The following is a 23,296-nucleotide window of genomic DNA, read 5'->3' on the forward strand; positions in this document are numbered from 1 at the left end:
ACAAACAAACTGAATTAAACGATTCGCAACAGAGTCTGCGTGGCTTCGTATATTTAGGTTATAGCTTGCCTGCAACTCCACAAAAGCAACCTTCCCATTTTGTAAACCAACTTGTTTCTATTGAGTAGACAGATTGTCCTACTGTATACTTGACATAACGAACCAAACTTTTTATAGCATGGATTTTGCTAATAGGCCTTCGGAAGCTCTACCGCGAAGACCAACCCGAGGTCCCCTCGATGCCTCCGAGTGAGTGTTTCTGAGAGAAGAGAAAGTGCCCGGGACCTTCACTAACAATGTACTATCAGTCCTACATCAAATCCCCTAACCTCACCGACGACCCTAGCTCAGCAATCATCATCTCGCCTTTCACCAACGCCATCGAGATATCACACACCACGGCTTCCCTCGCCGGGACCCGGATCCAATCTCTCGGCAATCTCGACCCAACCCTCTTTCAAAACAGCTCAATCCTCAATCCCGGCAACTCAAAAAGACTTCTCCTATCTCCTACGCCCTGAAATCTACCATCCTCTGACTCTCATTGATGTCCCGCCACCTTTCAGGAACGCGGCCTCGCAACCTGACCATTCAACACCGCTTGAAGCACTTCTTGCCTCGGGTCATTTCAGAAGTGCAGCTATCAAAGCAGCACAAAAGTTGACCTCTCAAACGATATCGCCAGTCGCGCATGAAGAAATTTTCTCACTACTCTACACCCGTCTCTCTTGCCTAACGCTATGCAACCAAACCCCGCTTGCCGCTCAAGAGGTGAAAGTCCTTGAGGACTTGAATTCCTCCTACTACCGCGATGATCTGACAGGTACTCATCTCGTACCGTGGCATCTCCGCGTCCTAGCGGTCAGACTTCAAGGCATGGGTTACGCGGATGCTCGAAGAGGTGTGATGGGCTACTATGACCTCGCTAGAGAAGCACGTATCACATTAGGAACACTAAAGAAGAACTTGAACACCCTAACATCAGATGACGAAGTTGAGAAGAGGGAACTCACTGCCGAAATCACCATCTGGGAAGAGCGTCTCGATAATCTCGGGGTACGAGTCGCAAGCGCTCTTATAGAGATGGAAGACCTAGAGGGAGCTGCTCGACATCTTAAGACTTTAGAGCCAAACCCCGGGGCGGACGGCTCTCTCCGTCTTGAAGCCCAAAAAGCACTTCTGTATCTCTGTCTAGGAGACGTCGACGCCGCTCGAGCCTGTATCTCATCCGCATCAGAAACCACTCCTCTCGCCAACGAAACCAAAGTAATCCAAGCACTAGCCGAGATCGCAGACGCGGAGTACGGCGCGAGCGCTGTTATCTGGGAGTGTCTTATCGCCGGTGATGAAGATGGACAATCCGCTGTGGATGAGGGCGAAACCGCCATGTATCGTCAGAATCTAGCAGTCTGCTATCTTTATCTGGGGAGAATGGATGATGTAAGTATTTCTGTTACCGCCTGCTTTCGCTTGACTGATGTGTAAAAGGCACGATTCCAGCTAGAATATTTGCTCTCACCGACAGAGCCATCTCATAGCCCGGCTACGTTCCATGCTTTGACGTTCAATCTATCTACTATCTATGAGTTATGTACGGAAAGGAGTCGAGTGTTAAAGATTGGTTTGGCTGAGAAGGTTGCTGAGATTTTGGCGCAGGAGAGGGAGAGGGGTGGTGGGGGCGGGGAGAAGGTCAATGGTGATTTCAAACTGTAGGCCAGGACGCGCAATGTCAAGAGCTGGAGTAAGTTTGGATCGTGACATGCTATAGTCAGAGTCGGCTAAATGCGATTTTCAGATGTAGAATGCTAGAGCCAAATGAATATTTACAGGGAATTCACAGCTAAGGAATTCTCCAAAGCTTTTTCTGGTAACATCATTTCATAATGCCCCTAATAGAGATCTCCATCAAACACCACACTCCCACTCCCCGGTTTACTAACCACAACCGCTGCCTCTTTCTGCTCAGCGCTCAAATCCATCTTGCTATAATACTCCTCCTCCCAAGCTTGCTTCACCGCCTCAACCTTATCAGCCGGAACAAGGTGAACACTGCAACCTCCCCATCCAGCACCCGTCAACCGACTACCATAACTCCCTGCCTTGCGAGCAATGGAGCACAGCTTGTCGAGCTCAGGACATGAGCATTCGTAGTCATCGCGACATGAGTCTTGAGTAGCGTTCATAAGGTCACCGAGTTTCTTGTTGAAGGATTCGTCTAGAGACGTTGGTGAGCGGAGAAGAGACATGAATTCCAGAACGCGAAGAGCTTCGGAGAAGACGTGAAGAGCCCTTTGACGGAGTTTGAATTGCTCGGCTCGGACCGGGAAAGTGGATGTGAAGCGCTCATTTAGCTCCTCGACTGTCATGCCAATTACCGGTGCGATTTCTTCACGGGTGTACCCTTGTTCCTGGGTCAAAGTCTTCTTTGTCAATTCAATGAGTTCGAGGAGCTCTTCTTCAGGCGACTTGGGAGTGCTGTAGAAGTACTTTCGATGGAAACCATTGAGAGAAATGCCGAGAGGTCCAGAGTCTGAGGGGAGTGGCTCAGCGGTTTTGTTAACGGCGGCGTTCAAATACGCAGCCGCAAGACTGCACTCAACCACTCGAAGGTTATAGCAAACTGGTCCAGTAACATGCTTATTGGATTGGACGAAAGATTGAGCGATAACGAATGAGAGTTCTGGCGTGGTGCTCGGAAACTTTACTGGCTGAGCCATGAGATTTGGAGTAAAGGAGACGAAAAGTGCAGTGCCTCGAAGAGATAGGACGGACGCGGACTGGTCCATTCCTCCCGAGTTGACACCAACAGCTCTCTCGCTAACAATCGCCAATTCCGTCAATTCCTTTTTGTCAACCGACTTTTCTCCGTTGGCATACATCAAAGCCAAAGCAGATGCAGAGACGAAAGCAGCAGAGCTGCTCAGCCCACCACCTGCTGGAACCGTACCATCCATCAAAATCTCCATGCTCACAGGCTTCAGGAAGGCACTTCCTCGCTTTTTCCGCAACAGTTCCAACGCTCCTCGTAGACCTGATTTAAAGTAGTTCGTCCACTCGTGAACTTTGGCATCGATGTCGACCGTATCGTAAGGTATCTTGAACTCGTGGGAAGGAAACTTTGTGCCTTGAACATTTGCGACTTTGATGGTGTAGTAGTCGGACTTTTCAGTTTCTTCGACCACTCTGACAGCAAGCAAAGCATCCGCAGTGATAGCCATAGGCAGTACGGAGTATAACGAATAATCGATGTGTTCTCCAATAATGTTGACTCGGCCGGGCGACCTAGACACAAACTGAGGCGCATGGCCATAGTTGGACTGAAATTGTTTCATTAACGACTGCCATCTTGCCGTTTGCCCTTCCAAGGCATCGCCCGTGTATATATCCTTCAAAGACTGCGCAACCGGTACCGCATCTGTAGACGCCATTTTGTGATTCTTCTCTGACAATTTCGCTGGGCTTGAGTGGGGTGTTTTGTTGACGTTGGCGGGGTAGAACAGACCGAGATTGGATGGTCCAAGAGGGTGTTTCAATCTGCCGGTCTACCTGCTACACAAGTAACCTTATCATGCAAATCGCCCGAGTACACAATTCCTAGTAGTATATTCGAAATCCGAGATACAATTTTGTGGGATGTAGACCTTCAGCGTCGCGTGATGGAGTTGTCCCAGTCCACTTCCCGCGCAAATCCGCCGCGATGGAAAGTGGAGAGCTGCTTCATCTGACGTGTTGATTGGTGCGCTAGATGGTGAAAGGAGACCGTCGTCGTCGTGGCCTCTTGCGCCCGGAAGGCCATGAAGAGGAATGATACTATTGATGTTGGCAGGTAGCCTTGTCGTCTATTACCCACGAGGCTGAAGCACGATGGGAGGAAAAGGATGAACCAGAGAGACCGAGGGAGCTCGACCGTCACTCCTCGACTGGGCGAATCAGACACATGTCGAAACGGGTCGGTAGCGATTGGCTGCTTCGCCCCGTGAGCCCCATTCTGGATGAATCTGTGCGGAATCTGGCTGGCGGAACCACAAAGGCGGTGGCGACAGGCCAGGCCAGGGTCTTGAACTATCGGAGGAGAATCAACAGTGAGTAAAGAAAGTTGTAGGGAGGTGGAGGCCCTTGGTTGAAGGTGTAATGTTGACCTATATAAAAGCAAAAGGATATTGGGTACGAAAAAAAAAAAGAAAGGCTGATTTTAGATCTTATTGTCTGCTTCCCGGGGGGTTGAATGCGATTAATCGCTTTGTTTGTCTTCCCACCTGTAAACTCCATCCTGCCGAGATTCACACTCAGATTTCCCCACAGCTCCGATTTTCGCAGTGACGCTAGTGATTCTTTTTGGGCCAGTCGAATTGATGCCACCACAGACCAGGAGAGTCACATCAACCGCACATCAACATCCCCTCCTTCTTAACCAGCGATTTACTTTTCTCCTCTTCTACACCCCAACACTACCACGCTCATATTGTTTGTAGGAAACTCCATTGAGCTGTGCCAGTCAGGCTACGCCAACTTTTCATTTCTTTCTCCTCTTTCACGCCCTCGTCAAAATGCTCAGATCAAATCCTGCAAGAGGTGCGGTGCGCGCTCTCAAACAAACATCAAGATGCAACACCCGGTGTCTGTCACAATTGCCTCCTGCCGGAGGCATTGGTATGGCCAAGAAAGCTCCAGCATCAATCAGAACCCAGGCTACAGCAGCTACTGCCACAGCAACTGCACCCTCGCCGTAAGTGTTCAAGAAGTAGTGACTCACGTATGGTACTAATGATTCTATAGACAAAAGAGAGAAGTCCCAAGTCCAGCTTTTAATGCATCAGTATCGAAACGACAGAATCCCTTACAACATGCACGAACCCAGGAAATGGATGAGTCGTAGGTTCCAAATGTCACCGCCAATCACGCTCATTCTAACCGTATATAGGTTCATTGGGAAGACTGGAGGCGAAATATTTCACGAAATGATGCGGAGACAGAATGTCGATACCATATGTGAGTAGGTCTCGTCAATTCAATGGCACATGCTAACAAACCCGCAGTCGGTTATGCTGGAGGGGCTATTCTCCCAGTATTCGACGCCATCTACAACTCAAAACACTTTAAATTCATTCTCCCTAAACACGAGCAAGGTGCAGGACATATGGCAGAGGGCTATGCGAGAGCGTCAGGAAAACCGGGCGTTGTGCTCGTGACTTCTGGACCGGGCGCTACGAACGTTATTACACCTATGCAGGACGCTATGTCGGATGGAACACCAATGGTTGTTTTCACGGGCCAAGTTGTAACCACCGCGATCGGCAGCGATGCTTTCCAGGAAGCAGACGTTATTGGCATTTCAAGAGCGTGCACAAAGTGGAATGTGATGGTTAGGAACGTGGCAGAGCTCCCTAAGCGTATTAACGAGGCTTTTGAGATTGCCACAAGCGGCAGACCTGGCCCAGTGTTGGTAGATCTTCCCAAAGATGTCACAGCTGCAATTTTGCGCAAAGCCATTCCGATGAGCAGCACAATTCCGATTCTACCTAGCCAGGCGTCAAAGGCTGCTATTGAACACGGCCGGAGACAACTCACAGCAACTCTCGAGCGTGTTGCAAAGTTGATCAACGTTGCTAAGAAGCCAGTCATTTACGCCGGTCAGGGTGTAATTGCCCTACCCGAAGGACCACAGCTTCTGAAGGAATTGTCAGACAAGGCATCTATTCCTGTCACAACCACCCTCCAGGGCCTGGGTGGATTTGATGAACTGGATCCAAAAGCCCTACACATGCTTGGAATGCATGGTTCCGCCTATGCAAATCTCTCGATGCAAGAAGCGGATCTCATCATTGCTTTAGGCGCTCGATTCGATGATCGAGTTACTGGCGCAGTGTCCAAATTCGCGCCACAGGCCAAGGCTGCGGCTGCCGAAGGTCGAGGTGGCATCGTACATTTCGAGATCATGCCAAAGAACATCAACAAAGTCGTGCAGGCTACTGAAGCTGTAGAGGGCGACGTTGCTGCCAACTTGGCCATACTTTTACCCCGTGTGGAAAAGCGGAGCATGGCCGACAGGAAAGAGTGGTTCGATCAAATTAACTTCTGGAAAGAGAAGTTCCCACTTTCAGCGTACGAGAAGGCAGAGCGTACTGGCCTGATCAAACCGCAAACTTTAATTGAGGAACTTTCCAACCTTACTGCCCACATGAAGGACGATACCATCATTACCACCGGTGTAGGCCAACATCAGATGTGGACAGCACAACACTTCAGATGGAGGGCCCCAAGGACGATGATCACATCTGGTGGTCTTGGTACTATGGGCTTTGGGCTTCCCGCCGCTATAGGTGCCAAGGTTGCGAAGCCTGACGCCCTAGTCATTGATATCGACGGTGATGCATCCTTCAACATGACTTTGACAGAAATGTCAACGGCAAAGCAGTTCAACATTGGTGTAAAAATCATCGTTCTAAACAATGAAGAACAAGGGATGGTCACCCAGTGGCAAAATATCTTCTACGAAGATAGATATGCTCACACACATTCTGAGAATCCGGACTTTATGAAACTAGCAGATGCCATGGGCATACAAGCAAGAAGATGTATCAAACCAGACGATGTTAGAGACTCCTTAAAATGGTTGATTGAGAGTGATGGTCCTGCCTTTTTAGAAGTGGTTACCGACAAGAAGGTCCCAGTCCTACCCATGGTTCCGGGAGGCAGTGCCTTACATGAGTTCTTGGTATGGGACGAAGGTACTTAAATTAAGCCCTACTTGTGAAATACCCTACTAACAAAATTCCAGAGAAGGATAAAGCACGCCGAAAGACGATGATCGAGAGAACGGAAGGCAAGCATGGAAACTGATCACATGCAATTAGCGACAATTCGACAGTATCATTCTGATACTTTGTTTAAGCCTGTTGTTTGACAGCGCAAAATCTTTTGGTCATTGGTGTTGGTGGAAAAGTTTTATCACATTGCATATACCGCGCAATCTTGAATTATGTTCAATACGGGCGCTTGGGTTTCGGGCCAGTCCACGAAGAAAAGACAGACTTCTTACAAGGAAGTTCATGCACGAAGATGTTTTCGGGCGACTTGTAAATATAAAAAAAGCACGGATAATGATCGAAGAGTTTACACCAATCAGGTAGCTCCTGAAAGTACCGCTTGCGTCGATGTCACAGTTGAGAGCATTTGCCGGTTTTATCCGCAAACCCCTGAGGCTTAACGATTGCGCAACATCTCAAGACATACAGTCTTCTGATGTGGTAATATATACCAATTGAGAAGTCGAAGATCGCCTTTGACTGGTAGCGCCAAAGTCTGCCTTGTGTTCATTTCAAGCGATTTGATGCTACCCACACTATGCATACTTCTGCGTTTCAGTGTTGTACAAAAATCAATCCTTCTGCACTCGCCGTAACCTACCTAGGTATACCTTACGACGTTAAGATTTACCAAGAAACTCCGAGGAGTGGTTACTTTTCACGCTGTTGATTTGAGAAAACTCCAACGCTCTGCTTTGAGAGCTATTAAGTTGTTTACCCTATCTACGTTATCACAATCGCGGCGCTAAAAGTTTCCATCGAGTTCAAATTGTCCAGTGGGTGGTAGCCCAACTAGAAAATGCACCGGCGATTCTTCTTTGCATCTTGTGTGTTGCGTCTTCATCTAATAAGTGCTGAAACATCCCTTTCCCGAGTGCGAGCGCGTAGTTGTCGTGTATTCTTCATTTCCTTTGCAGGCCTTCGTCTTAACTCCATCAACTCTTATGACTCGTACGAGCGCTTCTCAGGAAACGAAAGTAGATCAGGACTCCAGCGGGTCGAGCCGATGTTACACAGGTCGAAATCCAAGGATCTTAGAAGGCAGGCATTTTCTTGCAAGGTCGGTCATCCCTGAGCTTCATATATCCATGGACTACCATCATCTTTGTTCATCGTTTAGTCCATCCAATCCAGTGCTGCAGAACTGTGCCCAGGTCTCCATTCGAGGACAGCTATCACGCACGTGATGGGAAAGAGTGGATAATCCTACTCTTCTTCATTGGTATTACAGGCTACCATCCAGACTGACCAAACTTGTTCCTACCCGGGAGTTTCAAATACATGGATGGTGCTGTTCAGGGATGGACAAAGGCCACCTGAATGGTGTGCAGAGTAGGAAACCAACTGCAGAAATCCTTCAACGGCAGACACTGCCGCACACCTGCATACCCAGTCCCCAGCAGAGGAAATCATGGCGATAGCTCCTGGATTTCAAATGAAGTCTTTCTTTCCCAGTCGCCGTCGGAGTGCCACGAGTCGCTGATGTATTTTTATCTGCAGCAACTTAGGCCACTATCGTGTGGATATGGGTGTTTCGCTATCTTTTGATACTGGATATCTTCTCATCACTTCCGATTGTTTCTCGACGGCCCGTCTACACGTTAAAGATTGATACACTTCATGTTGAACCCCATTCAGGAGTGAACGGACTGAATTAGATCTCAACTCTGTTCGATTGTCCATGGGCCACGGCTCTGGACAAATCTGAACTATAAAACTTCTGGTAAATGCTCCCAAATCACTAAATCGACCTTCATGCTCATTCAATTCAGAACCTGAGCTCCGGGCGTTTTGATGGACCTGGATACGCCTCAATTGTCTCTTGAAATCAAAAAGAGCCAATTTTCAGATTGACGCTAGACGCTGGATAAAGTAGCTTCCTGGGATTCTTTTTTTCTGGCGGGGCTCAAGACCCGATGGCTTCTAGCACAACTATCATACCTGATCCGACGAGTACACTTGCATTTCGTACCGATGATGTCGCTCCATACTTCATCAACAGTACTCTCGCGGTCGTGGGTGGCCAAACTATGACAGTCCATTCGGGCGTCGGTTTCATCGTCACCGCCACCGAGCAGACTTATATTTCCGGATCCTCAATTACTGTTGGTCAATTAGTTACCATATTTCCGCCAGGAAAAATTGTCATTGCTACAAATACCAGCAGCATAGATTCAGTTTCGACTGCCCTGGATACAGCTTCTTCCACACTAAATCCAGAATCCTCCGATCCTTTACGCGGGGGTTCAGACACCTCAGCAGCCAAAAAGTCGCTCAATTCCCTATCGATAGGTGCCAAAGTAGGCATTGGAGTCGGAATTACCATGCTATTCCTAGTCTTTACAGCATTTCTAGCCTTATTCTTTTTTCGCTACGGCAAACGTTCAGCGCAAGTACGATATCGCCCGAACCCTCCCACACCTCCGCCTAAGAATGGCCCATCACGTCCCGTAAGCGGACCGATCGACCCTCTGAGTTGTCGAATCGAAGATTTTCCACAAGAACCATATGAGCTATGGAGTCCGGCAATGAGTGACTTGGAGAAGAAGGGAAGTACGGAACTGGAAGGATGTCAAGTTGAGGGACTTGTGGAGACGAAGAAAGGGAAGAGAGCGGAACTAGATGGACGAACGAGACGTTGGGGGAGTGGATTGGCAGATGGAGAGCGCGAGAGGAAGAGTGAGAGTGGGAATTGGTTAAGTAATTGGAGTCGGTGGGTTGATAGAGTGTGAGATACTGTGACAAGTTATGGTACATTTGGGAGGAGAGTAACTGTTACGTGTAGATTGTGGGAGGGGTTATAATTATGATACCATTTTCGATGCCAAATTTAGAAGCTTCTTCTGTACAAAGGTACTCTTCAACCATGTCTTAATTGTTGTCGACCTTTCAAAGCCAAAGCTTTGCTGTTGTCAAGCAAAGAAAGGCACTGCCCGATCTCGCATCAGTTAAACAAGAAAGCGACTATCATATCCCAATTTCAAGCACATAAATATGCCCGATTGTGCACGCTTCTTCTTGCTCACAAAAAGCAAGCTCCATCATGAGCGAACTGCCCCGCTGACCCACTTCCCCACACAGATCCCAACGCCACTCCCGCATGATGACCGCACGGGCACCGCTCCGAAATCGCCTCGATGGACCCTGACGACGATCTTCAAACGATAGTCGAGGATGAACGTCGGTTAGCCGAGAGAGGTTATAAATTGTTTCAACGAAGAAGAGGATCTAATGAGAAGAGGTTGCGGAATTGTAAGTGGCGTAGATGAATTAAATTTGAGGGTCTTTGGGAATATGATGTGCGAGCGGACACGTACTTTTTGGAGCGCGTACCATGTTAGGAGGATGATTGATCGGAGATTAGGATTGCTGAGGATTTTAGGATGGAAGGTGAGGTTAGGTTTATTGGGTTTTGGGTTCGGGATAGGTCTTTTGGGAGGAGGGGGTGTGGTGGAAGGAATTGAAGTGCTGGGGGTGTGATGTTGAAAGGTAGCTTGTTGGAATTTAGTGGAAATTGTTGGGTCTTTTGGAGGGAGGAAAGCATGGAATTGAGGTTGTCGCTGAATCCAGATGTTAATAGGAAATCGTGGTGTCGTAGGATGGGCAAAACTTATATAATTGAGTGTTTACCACTTCACGTGTATCAGGAAGCGAGAAGAAATGTGGTAATGATGAGTGTAAACACACTTTGACACCAGATGGTATCACCATATCTTTTTATGGTATCTTGTAAAGTACGTATTTCTTCTAATCCAGAACTGAAATAAGCTTTGCATAAATATGGTGTACTTTCTCATCTTAATATTTTCCTACTGATCTTAACAGTACGTCTGTCTGCTCAACTTCGTATATCTGTATTGAGAACTTGAGATTGTCATAATCTTTATCTCAGTGAAGTTTCAATTTGTGCAAGTTTATATCTCTGTAAATATTTGGTCTAGTTGCCCTGAAACAAAGTAATGAAACTTCCAAGTTATGTTCAATCAATTTATTCGTCCTACCTAATTGTACTTAGAATCCGTCACAACGTTGGTAGACTTGATCCGGCGCTTCAAATTTGCATCTTTGACGAGATTGAATTTCTGCAACCGACTCCAGCATTTGAGCAAAATGTAGATACACAAGAATCAATATTGCGGTAGATATTCCCACAATCTACTCAATCCCTCCCTCTAGCCTTAAATAAACCACTCATTCATTCCCGTATCTACTATAATGTCTACAAAATCAATCTTGAAAATCCACGTCTAAGTTATTAGAGTGCTCTCTTCAGGAGAATCGATTTAAAATAACCCCTTTCGTTTTAGATAATTCACTAGTATTGACATATATACTTGACTCTATCCGTCCCACGTTCTAAAAATGATTTTAGAAAGAAAAAGAAATTACGCGCACCTAAGGGGAGATACAGGTCTGTCTCATAAATAAAATGACATCCTGGGAATTCGTTATGTTATCCCAGGGCTGGTTGCGTCTATATCTTCTTTCTTTCTGTTGGTGTTTTGTATTTTAACCTTCTGTTGTGGTGGCTTGGCGACTTAATAAAGTATTTCAGGCCCCTGGTCTTTCAATTGAGATGCTGTTTTCAAGGTAGATCGACGAGATATAGAATAAATTTTCAATTACTTGCAATGTCATGCCATGGAACCAGCGGTGGCAAGTCGATGATAGTTTTCTCAAATTTGTGGTCGGCAATGTGATTCACTTTGCAATTTCGATAACATTCACCGATCTATGAGGAAGTGGACATGCTGTTTCCATTTTTCAAATTCAAATACTTCATAGGATTTTTCTCACAAGAACCACGACAACAACACTACCAACATATCATATCTCATCCAATGACAGATAAACACTCTTTGAGGTATACGTACTAAATCGAGAGAACATCCCACCTAGGTGTCCCACAAGAATGCCGTCTTATCACCAGTCACGTTTCAGCCCAAGGTTCATGTACAGACAAGAAGGATATGCTGGTTTCAGTAAGTACTCTTCTATTTTTGTCTTACCCGCACAAGATCTTGGACTTTGCAATCCCATACTTATTCCATCTCCTCCAAGGACGGAACCATTACTAATAAGCTGCATTACAGGAGAGGATAAAACTCACAAGCAGTACAGGAAGGAAAAGTCAGAATATCAACCCCTCTTCAACCAATCAAGCTTCAAAAAAATGGCATTAGAACGTGCAAAAAAGGACTACCCCCCCGGATCTTTTGCGCAGCTTCAACAGATCGAATTATGCTATGGTTACTTCCAGGCCTGGAAGAATCTCAGTGGCAAAGCAATATATGACCAAAAATATGAATTACTGGAATTGATGAGAACGTTCCATAGGCTGCAGGACCGGACGTTTCACTTGGCGTATTTCGAAATCGAGCTCGACAAGCTACGCAAAGAGTTGGACAGCACTTACATCAACGATATCGATATTCAGCGACTCGAGGTGGATGAGATTCACGAGTACCAAGATAAGCGCAAAAACATCGAGGCGAGGCATGATAAATGCAAGGGGATAGTCAGGAAGCTTGAGCGAGAAAAAGAAAGGGCCTCGAGGAAATGGGAAGAGATTGTTGACTGAGCGGATATCTCTAGGGTGTTGGATAAGATACGATGGCATTACTCGGTAACATATAATTTGGACAGAATTCGGACACGGCTGCTGGAATCGAGTTGCGAGTCGCAGGACTCGAGGTTCTCTTTGGGGCCAGCGAGCTTAAGGCTGAGATGGAAAAGGTGAAAACAGCGAAGGATAGAATGACTTGAATAGGACCAACAGCGATATACTTGGGCTGCCTAGATTTGGTTTTCGACGTTTAGAAGAATCTGTGATCAGTATAAGATATTTCTGGTGAACACACAATTGCTTCGATCGGGAATCAAATCAAGTGCATAATTATGATGATTCCTAGGGATTTCCAGTGCTGCGATGTGAAAATCGCTACAAAGCCGCAGGAAGGTAACTGTGACGAATTCTATTGTAAAATGACCCCCATTAAATTGTACCCACGATATACAGGGATCTATTCTTACATTTTCCGAAAGCTCGATGGCGTGTGTTAGAGATTTTGCCAATGACTAGTAATGTCTATCAATCTACTTCCACTTGCCACCCAGTCTTTACTAAAACTTCGTCCCTTCAAGACCGATAGCCAACAGATGAGGGTCAGCTTCAATCTCAGCTTTCTTTGCTTTGAGCTCCTCAACATCCCAATTTACCCAGACAAACTTTCCATGCAAGAATGCGGCCTCTTTCGAAGCAAGCCACAGTATCATATCTGCAGGAAGCGATACTGCAAGTCATGTTAGCAAACTAAATCCTTGAAAGCGAGAGTACATGATTGGTCAGGACCGAGGAACTTACCATCATCCATTGCTTTGATATCCATAGAATCCGGAGCATCCTGTGATTTCAAATTCATATCCGTCTCCACGATTCCAGGTTGAATATTGAAAACACGAATTCCCTGCGGACCGAGCTCATATGCAAGATGTTCCACCAACTTAGCATTTCCTGCTTTACTAGCAGTGTATGCGCTTACTCCGGGCATTGGTGCCAGAGTGGCAACTCCCGACGATACATTGAGGAAGACGCTCTCTCCAGGCGTAGAGAACGGAACGAAAGCGCGAACGATGTTGTAGGTACCCAGAACGTTGGTCTGAAAACTCATCCACCAGTCTTTCTCTTCGGACTTCAATACTGAAGTTGGTGTAGATAGAAATCCAGCATTTGAGACTAGAACGTCGATTGTGCCGAAACTGTTGTTGACCTTCTCGAATGCTCTTTCAAGACTGGATAAGTCAAGGAGATCAGCTTTTAGAGCTAAGACTTTGACGCCAGGAACTTCATGATTAATTTTAGCAGCAGTGTCTTCAAGGAGGTTTTTGCGACGTCCAAGAAGAGTGATGGACTTTGCACCAGCGCGTGCAAAGCTAAGTGCAGTAGCGGAACCGATTCCTGACCCTCCGCCTGTTATGACGATATTCTTGCCAGCTACAGAGAGTGCAGGGTTGGAAGGTGAAATTGCTGGATAAGATGTGTTGTGCCAGGTCTTCGTGTAACCTGGAAGGAAGGCTGGTCGGTTGCTTGAGGAAATGTTTGACATCTTGGAGGCCGGAAATCAATAGTATATAAAAGTGATTTATTTTGTCGATGAAAGATACTCTGTAGTATTGATGTTCTCTTTCTTGATGATAGCAACTGACAATAGAATGTCGACGGCATTATATACACCATTTTGAATTCATAACGCGGCGGTCTTACGGATCGGCTTCGTCTTCAAACCGTTTCCGTCGGCCAAAAAAGCCCTTATGCTAAGCATGATTGGAAATGTGTTCATTACCAATGCTCGATTAGTTTGAGGTATTGGCCTCATGTATCATAGGTTCACCGTTCATGTCTTCGTGTTTCCTCTGTGGCAGCTCCCGTCTGGTAGAAATACACCGGAGTTCCGTGTTCTCGAAGTGAGAATCGAACACATAGGGATCAGATCAGGGGTTAAGCGAGCCTTTTCACAAACAGATTTGTAATTCCGTCGTCGACTACTTTGCACGAGGAGAGGATAATGATGCAAATAAAGATATGTATGGAAATCGTAGAGCTTAAGGAAGTAAATTATCATACATTTTCCGTTTTCTTTATAGTCGCTGTGTAACGTCAGGGTGCCAAGGGGAGAGTACACGCCGAGTTATGCCCGATCTATCACGCTTCGAAAGACAGTTTCATGAATTTAAATTTGTTTTTTCTTATAACATCAACATTCCTTAATATTCTGTTGTACAAGACACTAGAGGGCTCAAAACACTAGACCGAAGTTGAAGATGAATAAGAGTAGCGGTTTAGGTATGAAATTATGGGTCAGCTGCAGTTAATAGTCTTTCTGAGTAGAAACATTTCAAATTTACTCTGGCCTATTTCAAGCAAATGTCTCTTGAATTAAATCATCAGCTGGCGTTGATAGGAACTTCAAAGACTCTAGCATAGATGAAATTTGCAAGCTCCATCTTCTAGATGTCTATATCGAAGTGCTCTTAAGTTCCAACTTTCGTTCGACATCTGCTCGGTGGAAGTACTTTTGTGATTTAGATTACAAGTTAATCTAGAGAAGTACAGCTTCCGGTTCAAGGCGCGAATATGTAGGATACTAGGATTTCGCTTAGTAATGTACACAACGTGATGTCCCAACCCAGGTTGGTGTTACCTGCCGGGGTTTCCTTCTGTGGTCAATATCTTTCGTCTCTGCCTGTCATCTGTAAACTGAAAAGGCTGTACTGAAATTGCCACGAACTAACAGCTAGCCAGTTATTGCTTACCCAAAAGCTCGAAAGAGATACAAGCTCAAGCTCACCATCCGAATACGGCCCCTAGGCAATAGCGAGCCGCTGTCACCAGAAACATCTTTCATGAAATCAGAAGCTGGACAACCATCAACCACAGCTATGTAGCAAATAGGTTCCGGCGGGGTTAGTGGGAGAAGGAGGGCGAAAAAATGGGTGCATATTTATGCCTGGGAGCAAATTATGAAAGGGACTAGCTAACACGAAGAAAACACGTGCTGTCTGGCAGAATGAAATTGGTCTTCACAAGGTTTCCACACACGTGGAAGAAAACGGAAAAAGCTTGCAGCAACTGCTGGTGGTGATACTGCAGCTTATCAATTTATATCAATTCATTCTTAATATTTCGCTCCCCCTCGAGAGAAGTTTGATAACCCTACGTCTAATACAGGGCGACTAGAAAGGAGCCATCCCTTTCCACCATCAAAACAATCGGCCGTGTGACCTAAAGCAATAGCGCCGGGTCGATGGTATTCGAGGATGCAAAAGATACAAATAAAAGAAGAGATGCTGAGGCAGGCTAATGAAGAATTAAAGGCCAGGAGGAGGACCAGGAAATCGAGGCGTTCTGTCGTTGCTCACAATAGGACTACCGATCTCGCCCGGTGGATTAACAGGACGATGCGCCGACGTGTTTTCGTTCTCAATATTATGTCGGATGAAGCATCCGTTATCATCCCTGCGAATATCAAAAGAGCCACCGCCGTTGATCGAATTGCCCTCGGTCTCGCAGATATCGAGGACCTCCTTTTCAGAGATAGGCTCGTTGCCAGGGTTGAAATGGTCGATTTGCTCTTTGATCACATTCATGTCGTTGAACCCATCTGGTGAAGTTCCCTCCATGTTTTTGCAAGCACGACATATCATGAGGCGGACAGCCACAGAGCGTGGCTGCGAAGGACGCACCATTGGCGCAGCACTACCAAAAGAACCATTGAGAACAGGACCCCATCCACCTGAGAAGCTCGAGCCTGGTAAGGACGACGGTCCAAAAGGATTCGGTGGTGCACCCCAGGTATTATATGGATGTATGGGACTTCCGAAAGTGGGTTCCATTCCAAAAGGCATCGGAGGAAAGTTTGGTCTGGAGTTTAGATTGGATAGGGCACTCGAACGCCGACCAACAAAGCCAGGATTTATAGGTTGCTCATCCGAATCATCTAGCAGAGCGCTGCTGCCGAGTTGGTTGGTAAGATCCTCCATATCGGTATTTCCAGCCTCTTTACGGTGACCATGCACCACACTTGGAGGACGTCCAATTGGAGCTGGCCTTGCAATAGGCTGAGCCTGCGGCCCGCCATTCAAGTTATCAAAAGGCTTCTCATATGAAGCAGAGGGCTGTCTTGAATGCGATTGAGACGGTGGGGCGTCCTTTGGAGGACCAAAGAGTTGCCCAATACCTCCCATTCCGTTTGGCATGTTCGGAAACCCGGGAGGACCGTGAGGCAATGGAAAGCCTCTGCCTTGTGGCATCTGGTGCATGTTCATTCCGGGGTGGATGGGCATGCCATTTGGTCCAGCAAGTGGCCTAAAAGGACCTCCGAGGGGCTGTTGATGAGGAAAAATTGGATTGTGGTGCATACGTTCAAATCCTGGAGCCATCATAGGCATCCCAGGTTGGAAGCCCATTCCTATTGGCATACCACCAAAGGGGTTGGCTTGCATCCCAGGCGGGCTCTTCAGAGCTGAATGTATCGGCGAGGTAGCTTGTGGTTGGTGTATAAACGGATGTTGTATCGGATTCTTCCCAGGAGGGCCGATTGGGCCCGGGCTACCTTGCAGTGGAGTTGATGGTACAGGGGATGCGTTCTGGCTCAGAGCGCTGCTTTGTGGAGTCTGGGGAATTGAGCTATTTGAATCTTGTTGAGAGCTTGTACGCAATTTGATAGGGGTAGGAGCCTTCGGTATTGCTGGAGTCGCGACCGGAACATGAGGAGAAGCAACGGGCGCTACATGTGACTGAAGAGTTGCAGGAATCGGAACAGGGGGTTGCCGCTTCGCTGCCATGGTCGCTGTATTAGCAGCTTGAACCGCCGCTTGCTGGGCAGCTATGTCGTCTCGCTTTTGTTTCTCACGGGCTTCCCTGTCAGCTTTGGCCTTGAGTTCTTTTTCGCGTTTGTCGCGCTCCTGCTTCTCTCGCCGCTCCTTTGCCTCCCGGTCCTTAGACTCCTTTGCATCCCTTTCCTTTTGCCGTAGTTCTTCCCTCTCCTTTCGTTCTTTCTCCTTAGCTTCCCTCTGCTTGCGCTCAAGTTCCGCTTGGCGATCTCTCTGTTCCTGGAGGCGCCGCTGCTTCTCAGCTTCTTTCCGTGACCGTTCTTCCTCTTCGGCTTTCTTCTGAGCTTCTTTCTTCTTGCGCTTCTCCTCAGCTCTTAGCTTCTGCTCTTGGATCTTTTTCTCCTCTGCTGCACGGAGCGCTGCCTCTTCCGCTGCTTTCTCCGACTCGCGCTTAGCTTTCTCTTCCGCAAGCGCTTGCTTTTTCTGAGCAAGCTTGTCCTTCTTCTTCTGGGCATCTTTAGCTTTCTTCGCTTTTTTTTGCGAATTGGCACGGTCTTCGTCTTCAAGTTCCTCGAGAAGTTTTTGCTGACGTTCTTTCGCTACCTTCTCCTTGTAGGCTGTCAAAACCCTTTGCTCAAACATCCTCGCAGCAAATATCTGGAACATGCGTCGCCCTTCCTCCATCCGCTGCTCTTCCGTCATGGTATCCTGTATCAAATTAGAACAGGCAACGCAACCACATTGCCCTTCACCTACCATCTCCTCTTCATCGTAATCCTCGTCCTGGCTGTCATCATAGTCCCCCTCATCGTCCTCTTCGTCATCCTCGTAATCTCCTTCGTCATCGGGCGGCGGAGGATGATTGTGAACATGTGAGTGAGAGTGCATTGCGCCATTTGGAGGATGCCCATAATTCTGGTTGGAGTACTGTTCCTTGGCGTCTTCTTCCCGTGCCATTCGACGTTCGGCAAGCTGTTCCATCATTTCGATAAACTTTTTACCGTCATTCTTCAGCAAATCGTCCGCCACCGTGAGAATTCCACCCTGAACTGTAAGACTATTTCCAAAACTAAAGAAATCCGCGGCGTGATTATTCCTCGGTATCTCCTCGGGTTCTTCCTCGTCGCTCAAGTCTTCTTCGTCGCCCTCGTCACTGTAGTCCTCGTCGCCGTCCTCGTCATCATCGTCGCCCATTTGTTCGACTATCCGTCCTCGAGAGGGCTGCTGATTGAACGTTGGGGGTAACCGGTGAGGAGGTTGCAAACCGCTCATGGCACCGAAGCGCCGAGACGAAGGCATTATCGGTGGAACTGCAGGGCCTTGGTGATGAGCGTACTGTTCTAATTCCTCGTAATATGCATCATATAGGACCTCAAGTTCTTCTTCGATAGCGGTGCGTTTTCGTCCACAAACGGTACAACTACATGAATGCTTCTGTTGTTCCTTCATTTTCTTAAGTACCGCGTCTTTTTCTACCTTGACCAGCGATTTACGTTCATCTTCGCCAAGAGACAACCAGAATTCCTTTATTCGTTCTCGCTCTTCTTGGGAAGAGGTGTTCCATATTTTCTCCTTGGATATGCCGGGACCGCGGGGTATGTTCGTGGGTGCTAACGGTGGTAAAGGGAGAGATACATGATCGTGAGATAAGCCATTTGTTGCATGGTGCATATGATGAGGTATGTCTGACATGGCTGGCTTTGACGATTTCTTCTTCTTCTTTGACTTCGACCCAGGGCTGTTTAATGTTGAAATCGCGTATCCATTGGCAGAAGACCCGTCACGGCCATAAGACCCCGAATATTCATCGTCTTGGTCCTCGCTATTGTAATATTCTTCGGGTTGATCGAATTGCCCGTTCTCACTGTACTGGTCTTCTAAACCGTTACCCCGAAACCGCGCATCTACGTCCTGCATTCGTCTGAGGCTACCGGGAGTTGCTTGAGCACCATTGGTAAGATTTTTTGATGGCTGTTCCGCAGCAAGCTTCGCGGCCAGTTTCTCTCTACGCTTCTGTTTCTTGCGGTTAACCGTGGGCGCACCATTGTTGGTATCAGCAGGAGGTGTTGGCAGATGACCATTCGGTTTTGTGGTCGTGTGGGCCATAGCTGGAGACGTGTCGGAGGAGTCGCTGACGTTCGAAATCTTCGGAATGCTTATGAATTTGGAACCATCCTTGTTCGTGTATTTTTGAGTCGCTGGAAAGGTCGGCGAGAGAGGGGATTTGACAGTCTGCTGCCGTCGGTTTGCGGGCATTCCGTTCAGAGGGTACTGGTGGATGGACGTGACAATCAGAGCATGGGGCAAACCAGATACACGAGGTGTAGCTCAGGGAGTGGTCTCCGAATTGCGAACGAGATCGAGGAAGGTGGAAGGCAGGTGAAGGTGAATAGGACAACAATTGCCCCACCAAAGTGTCTATTTCGGGTGGTGTCAATTTCGCAGCTGGATTAGAAGATGATGGCGGCAGTGGGAAGGTGGTGGCGAGCGTCCGAGTCTCGGTATTAGCAAGGTATTCGTGTGCGGGGAGTTGTCATGCGAGGCCGGTGTTGTTTGAGTATAACGAGTTGTACCTGGATGAAGTGTGGTGAAGTTGTCGCTGCTTAAGGCCACAATCCAGGCTGCAAGGCACAAAGACCACTCTGGGTTTAGAATCCAGCAGATGTTGTTGAGTAAAGCAGCGTTTGATATTGGAATTCTACTTTGTTTTGATGCTGTGAATTATTGTACATTCACGATATCAGACATATTTTTGAAATGTCCTGTATTGCAAAAACTAGTCAGAAAAGCAAGAAATAGCCATATCTCTCTGGCTACATGTGCTTTCTGCGTGTACCTCGATACCTCATTGGGCGAGTGCTGGTCCGAATGCTGCTTGGGCTCTGGCCTTATGCAGCGAACTTTGATGGGCCCGCAATGGATGCCCAGGTCGGTTTGTACTTGCAGCCGCGTTATTAGTAACCACCCTCATGCCGAAACCTTACGATATCTCCTCAAAGCAACTACGGAGGTTGTAGTCATCAATGGCACGCCTGCGGTCGAAGATATAAATTTGAATGCCCGCCCTAATTGAGTATCCTTTATTGCAGCACCATTCCGACATTCAGTTATTCAGAGGCTGGTATACCCGATCTAGGCCTTGTGGTGATCCCCAGTCCTAAGCCTCATCGAGAGCTTCAGCGTGCACGGTTCAGTGCTCAGCCCAGTTGATCCCCCCATTCGGATTCCAAGATCCTCGACCAAACCACTCCATTCTCACGAAAACCACGCAATCCGCCAGGAATAATAGCAGGGGATTTGCTGCTCGTACCTGAAAAGTCAACACCGCACCCAACAATCGACCCTTTTCTTCCGCGCGGTGAACACGATTCTCCTTCACGTCATTCACCTACCTCCAACTTACGACAGCAATCCCAGAGGAGGACGGACGTCTAATCGCGGAGCTCGTATCGACAATCTCACTCCCCCATTTCGAAAACGGTGAACCTCAAACACACCTTCGGACCCCTTGGAATTCTTTCTCCAAGTCACCGATCGATGGGCTTGCCATAATTGACCTTCACGAATCCCCTCATCTCAACAAACATCATACGAAAGGCCATGGCCCAACAATCACAGCAGAATGTTATGCGAAGGTAGGCCGCCAGAATTTTCATCGCGCGTCAACACCATGCCTCAGCAGACTCAGGATTGGTCTACGGGTAGCTTGTTGCAGTACAGATTCCGCAGGCTTAGGGCCAGGCAAGATTGTTAATTCAATCAATCCGCATTGTTCTTCTTTTACTACTGTCCCCCTTCCACTCGCACAACCACTGATACAGGAGGACCTGCAACTGAGATGCTGACTGCTGTGTAGGAAGCTCGTTATAATAGGAGATGGAGCTTGTGGTAAAACCTCGCTATTGAGCGTATTTACTCTTGGTTACTTCCCAACTGTGAGCTTCACTTTCTGCCAAGTTTCAGACATCCCGCTAACTAAGGTTTAGCATTATGTAGGATTACCAGATAGCACTTCAACAGCCCCAAAATACTCACCATTTGGAATTTAGGTACCCACCGTCTTCGAGAACTATGTTACCGATTGCAGGGTTGATGGGAAAAGTGTGCAGCTTGCACTATGGGATACAGCTGGACAGGAAGACTACGAACGATTGCGACCTCTGGCATATTCCAAAGCACACGTTATTCTGATAGGATTCTCGATTGACACGCCAGACTCGTTGGATAACGTTAAACACAAGGCACGTATTATTAAGTCTTTCCCAGATAGCTTTCACATGCTAATCTCAGCAGTGGGTCGAGGAAGCAAATGAAAGATGCCCTGGTGTTCCCATCATCCTTGTCGGTTTGAAGAAAGACTTGAGAGAAGATCCAGTTGCCATTGAGGAAATCCGGAAAAGATCTCAACACTTTGTTGGCACAAGAGAAGCCTCCGAGATAGCACACGAGATTGGTGCCCGAAAATACCTTGAATGCTCCTCACTAACTGGAGAGGGAGTCGACGATGTGTTCGAAGCCGCAACAAGAGCCGCCCTACTTACGTTCGAAAAAGGAGAAGGCGGGGGCTGTTGTGTTATACTGTAAATGATTAAGCGCTGGAGTTGGGGTGAAAATAGAAGCGCGCCGCTTGGCGAGGACAAAATTTCGAGATCAGCAACACTTCGGACTTATCCTTTCTAATAAACTCGGGGATCGAGCGAGAACCGAGAACCGCCTTCAGATTCTACATAAGAAATCTCGATTACGCCTAATTGAACTAATCGAACAATGTCTGCGGACCAGCGTCAAGCTGTGGAAAGGAATGCTTTTGCGAATGCAAGAAGGCGTTGCAGATACACAAAAGTTCTTTGAAGCTAATTTGATTATGCTATACTTTTGCTTTACTACGCGGAGCTCGCCAGCTAGAGCTACTCTAATACTGATCATGAATCTCTTGATCTTCACACTCCTTCAAGATCGTACCCGTTTGTCGAGGCCATTATTATAGATGGTACACGCGACTTACGGATGGACTGGAAATGCAGCAATGCTGACGGAATATATCGATGGCCTAATGATGGATGGAGCAATGGTACTTTGTAAATAAGAAACATGTCTTCTCGTGAGATTCATAAGCGGTGCGTTGGTACAAACTATTTTGAAAAATTACGAGTTTCCTTTGTTTTGTTCTCGCTCTCGATGTTGTACAGTTGATACATATTACAAATTTCCGTATAGTACACTTGATAAACCAGTTTCTATTATCTGGTCCACCCGTGATTCCATGCCTCCCGCGCTGGGGTATCTGTCTGTGGTCTAGCATACTCAATCGGCACACCTCCATGCCCAAAAATACCCTTCTTTTCCATAGCAATACGATATAACCTTCCCGAGTCCTTCTTTCCTGGCGCATCAAAATTTCGAAGCTCTTCACAAGCCCTGTGCATACTCTGATGCATCCTAAAAACAATTAGCACTTCCATTACACGCTCCATTGCTATTTCCGCTATCATAGATACGCAGAGCGGAGATTCCATACCTGATTAATTCCGCCTCCTGAGCCTCAGTAGCTTTCCGTCTCGCTAACATCCACGCCCTGTGAATAGTCCAGTGTCGCAACGCACGCATACGGGAGAACTTCAACGGTCTTGGTGTTTTGGGATGTTGCATGTGGTATCGAATGAGATTGACTCGGGGATCGGACGTCTTCGCCTGCTTCGCTCTTGCTGCGAGGTTTGGCGTGCTAGAGAACGATCGTGTGGAGGTTGCCATTGTTTTGGGGATTGTTGCGCTGGCTGTGGTTTCGGAGCTCAGAACTAGGGATCGGAAGGATGAGAGGAGGGGCGTCAGGAGACGGGTCGTGGTTGTGTGTTGTGCCATCTTGCGCGGTTGGCCGTGGAGTCCGATGTCTAGATTCAGGAGGTTGCGATGCTGGTGATAAATTTCCAGGAGCTGGCCGATTGAAGGTCACGGGAAGTGGGTTGGGCCGTCGGGACGAACCAGCAGCGCAACAACCTTAATCCATCAACGTTACTTGGAAGCCTCGAGGTAAGATACCTCTGCACACCACTCTCATCTCAAATTGAGATTCTCGATTTTATATGACTCTAAAAAAGGTCTAGTCGTTTCGTATTTTCTCTTCTTCCAGAGAATTTTACATAATTTACAAGGTCTGTCAG

General features: G+C 47.3%; 9 protein-coding genes across 9 annotated transcripts; 5 read left to right on the top strand and 4 right to left on the bottom strand.

Moving 5' to 3' along the window:
- Positions 1-178: 178 nt before the first annotated feature.
- On the top strand, positions 179-1,713 carry GLAREA_02754 (uncharacterized protein; the record flags this gene model as incomplete). Its single annotated transcript, XM_008087839.1, has 3 exons — positions 179-249; positions 309-1,440; positions 1,489-1,713. The coding sequence occupies 3 exons, from the start codon at positions 179-181 to the stop codon at positions 1,711-1,713; spliced, it is 1,428 nt and encodes a 475-aa protein (XP_008086030.1).
- A 176-nt stretch (positions 1,714-1,889) lies between these two features.
- On the bottom strand, positions 1,890-3,428 carry GLAREA_02755 (Ribosomal protein S5 2-like protein; the record flags this gene model as incomplete). Its single annotated transcript, XM_008087840.1, has 1 exon — positions 1,890-3,428. One exon carries the CDS (start codon positions 3,426-3,428, stop codon positions 1,890-1,892), a length of 1,539 nt encoding a protein of 512 aa, XP_008086031.1.
- A 1,119-nt stretch (positions 3,429-4,547) lies between these two features.
- Positions 4,548-6,840, top strand: GLAREA_02756 (thiamine diphosphate-binding fold (THDP-binding); the record flags this gene model as incomplete). Its single annotated transcript, XM_008087841.1, has 5 exons — positions 4,548-4,726; positions 4,777-4,872; positions 4,922-4,989; positions 5,037-6,728; positions 6,779-6,840. 5 exons carry the CDS (start codon positions 4,548-4,550, stop codon positions 6,838-6,840), a joined length of 2,097 nt encoding a protein of 698 aa, XP_008086032.1.
- A 1,882-nt stretch (positions 6,841-8,722) lies between these two features.
- On the top strand, positions 8,723-9,538 carry GLAREA_02757 (uncharacterized protein; the record flags this gene model as incomplete). The annotated part of the gene is made up of 1 exon (XM_008087842.1): positions 8,723-9,538. The coding sequence occupies one exon, from the start codon at positions 8,723-8,725 to the stop codon at positions 9,536-9,538; it is 816 nt and encodes a 271-aa protein (XP_008086033.1).
- Positions 9,539-11,757: 2,219 nt separating this feature from the next.
- Positions 11,758-12,387, top strand: GLAREA_02758 (uncharacterized protein; the record flags this gene model as incomplete). The annotated part of the gene is made up of 2 exons (XM_008087843.1): positions 11,758-11,788; positions 11,900-12,387. 2 exons carry the CDS (start codon positions 11,758-11,760, stop codon positions 12,385-12,387), a joined length of 519 nt encoding a protein of 172 aa, XP_008086034.1.
- A 542-nt stretch (positions 12,388-12,929) lies between these two features.
- Positions 12,930-13,912, bottom strand: GLAREA_02759 (NAD(P)-binding Rossmann-fold containing protein; the record flags this gene model as incomplete). Its single annotated transcript, XM_008087844.1, has 2 exons — positions 12,930-13,099; positions 13,171-13,912. The coding sequence occupies 2 exons, from the start codon at positions 13,910-13,912 to the stop codon at positions 12,930-12,932; spliced, it is 912 nt and encodes a 303-aa protein (XP_008086035.1).
- Positions 13,913-15,674: 1,762 nt separating this feature from the next.
- On the bottom strand, positions 15,675-19,394 carry GLAREA_02760 (uncharacterized protein; the record flags this gene model as incomplete). The annotated part of the gene is made up of 2 exons (XM_008087845.1): positions 15,675-17,846; positions 17,895-19,394. The coding sequence occupies 2 exons, from the start codon at positions 19,392-19,394 to the stop codon at positions 15,675-15,677; spliced, it is 3,672 nt and encodes a 1,223-aa protein (XP_008086036.1).
- A 1,414-nt stretch (positions 19,395-20,808) lies between these two features.
- On the top strand, positions 20,809-21,722 carry GLAREA_02761 (P-loop containing nucleoside triphosphate hydrolase; the record flags this gene model as incomplete). Its single annotated transcript, XM_008087846.1, has 5 exons — positions 20,809-20,852; positions 20,995-21,073; positions 21,125-21,130; positions 21,188-21,367; positions 21,432-21,722. The coding sequence occupies 5 exons, from the start codon at positions 20,809-20,811 to the stop codon at positions 21,720-21,722; spliced, it is 600 nt and encodes a 199-aa protein (XP_008086037.1).
- A 656-nt stretch (positions 21,723-22,378) lies between these two features.
- Positions 22,379-22,997, bottom strand: GLAREA_02762 (uncharacterized protein; the record flags this gene model as incomplete). The annotated part of the gene is made up of 2 exons (XM_008087847.1): positions 22,379-22,577; positions 22,657-22,997. The coding sequence occupies 2 exons, from the start codon at positions 22,995-22,997 to the stop codon at positions 22,379-22,381; spliced, it is 540 nt and encodes a 179-aa protein (XP_008086038.1).
- Positions 22,998-23,296: the final 299 nt, after the last annotated feature.

The sequence above is a fragment of the Glarea lozoyensis genome (assembly GCF_000409485.1).
Source record: "Glarea lozoyensis ATCC 20868 chromosome Unknown GLAREA6, whole genome shotgun sequence".
Taxonomy (NCBI): Eukaryota; Fungi; Ascomycota; class Leotiomycetes; order Helotiales; family Helotiaceae; genus Glarea; species Glarea lozoyensis.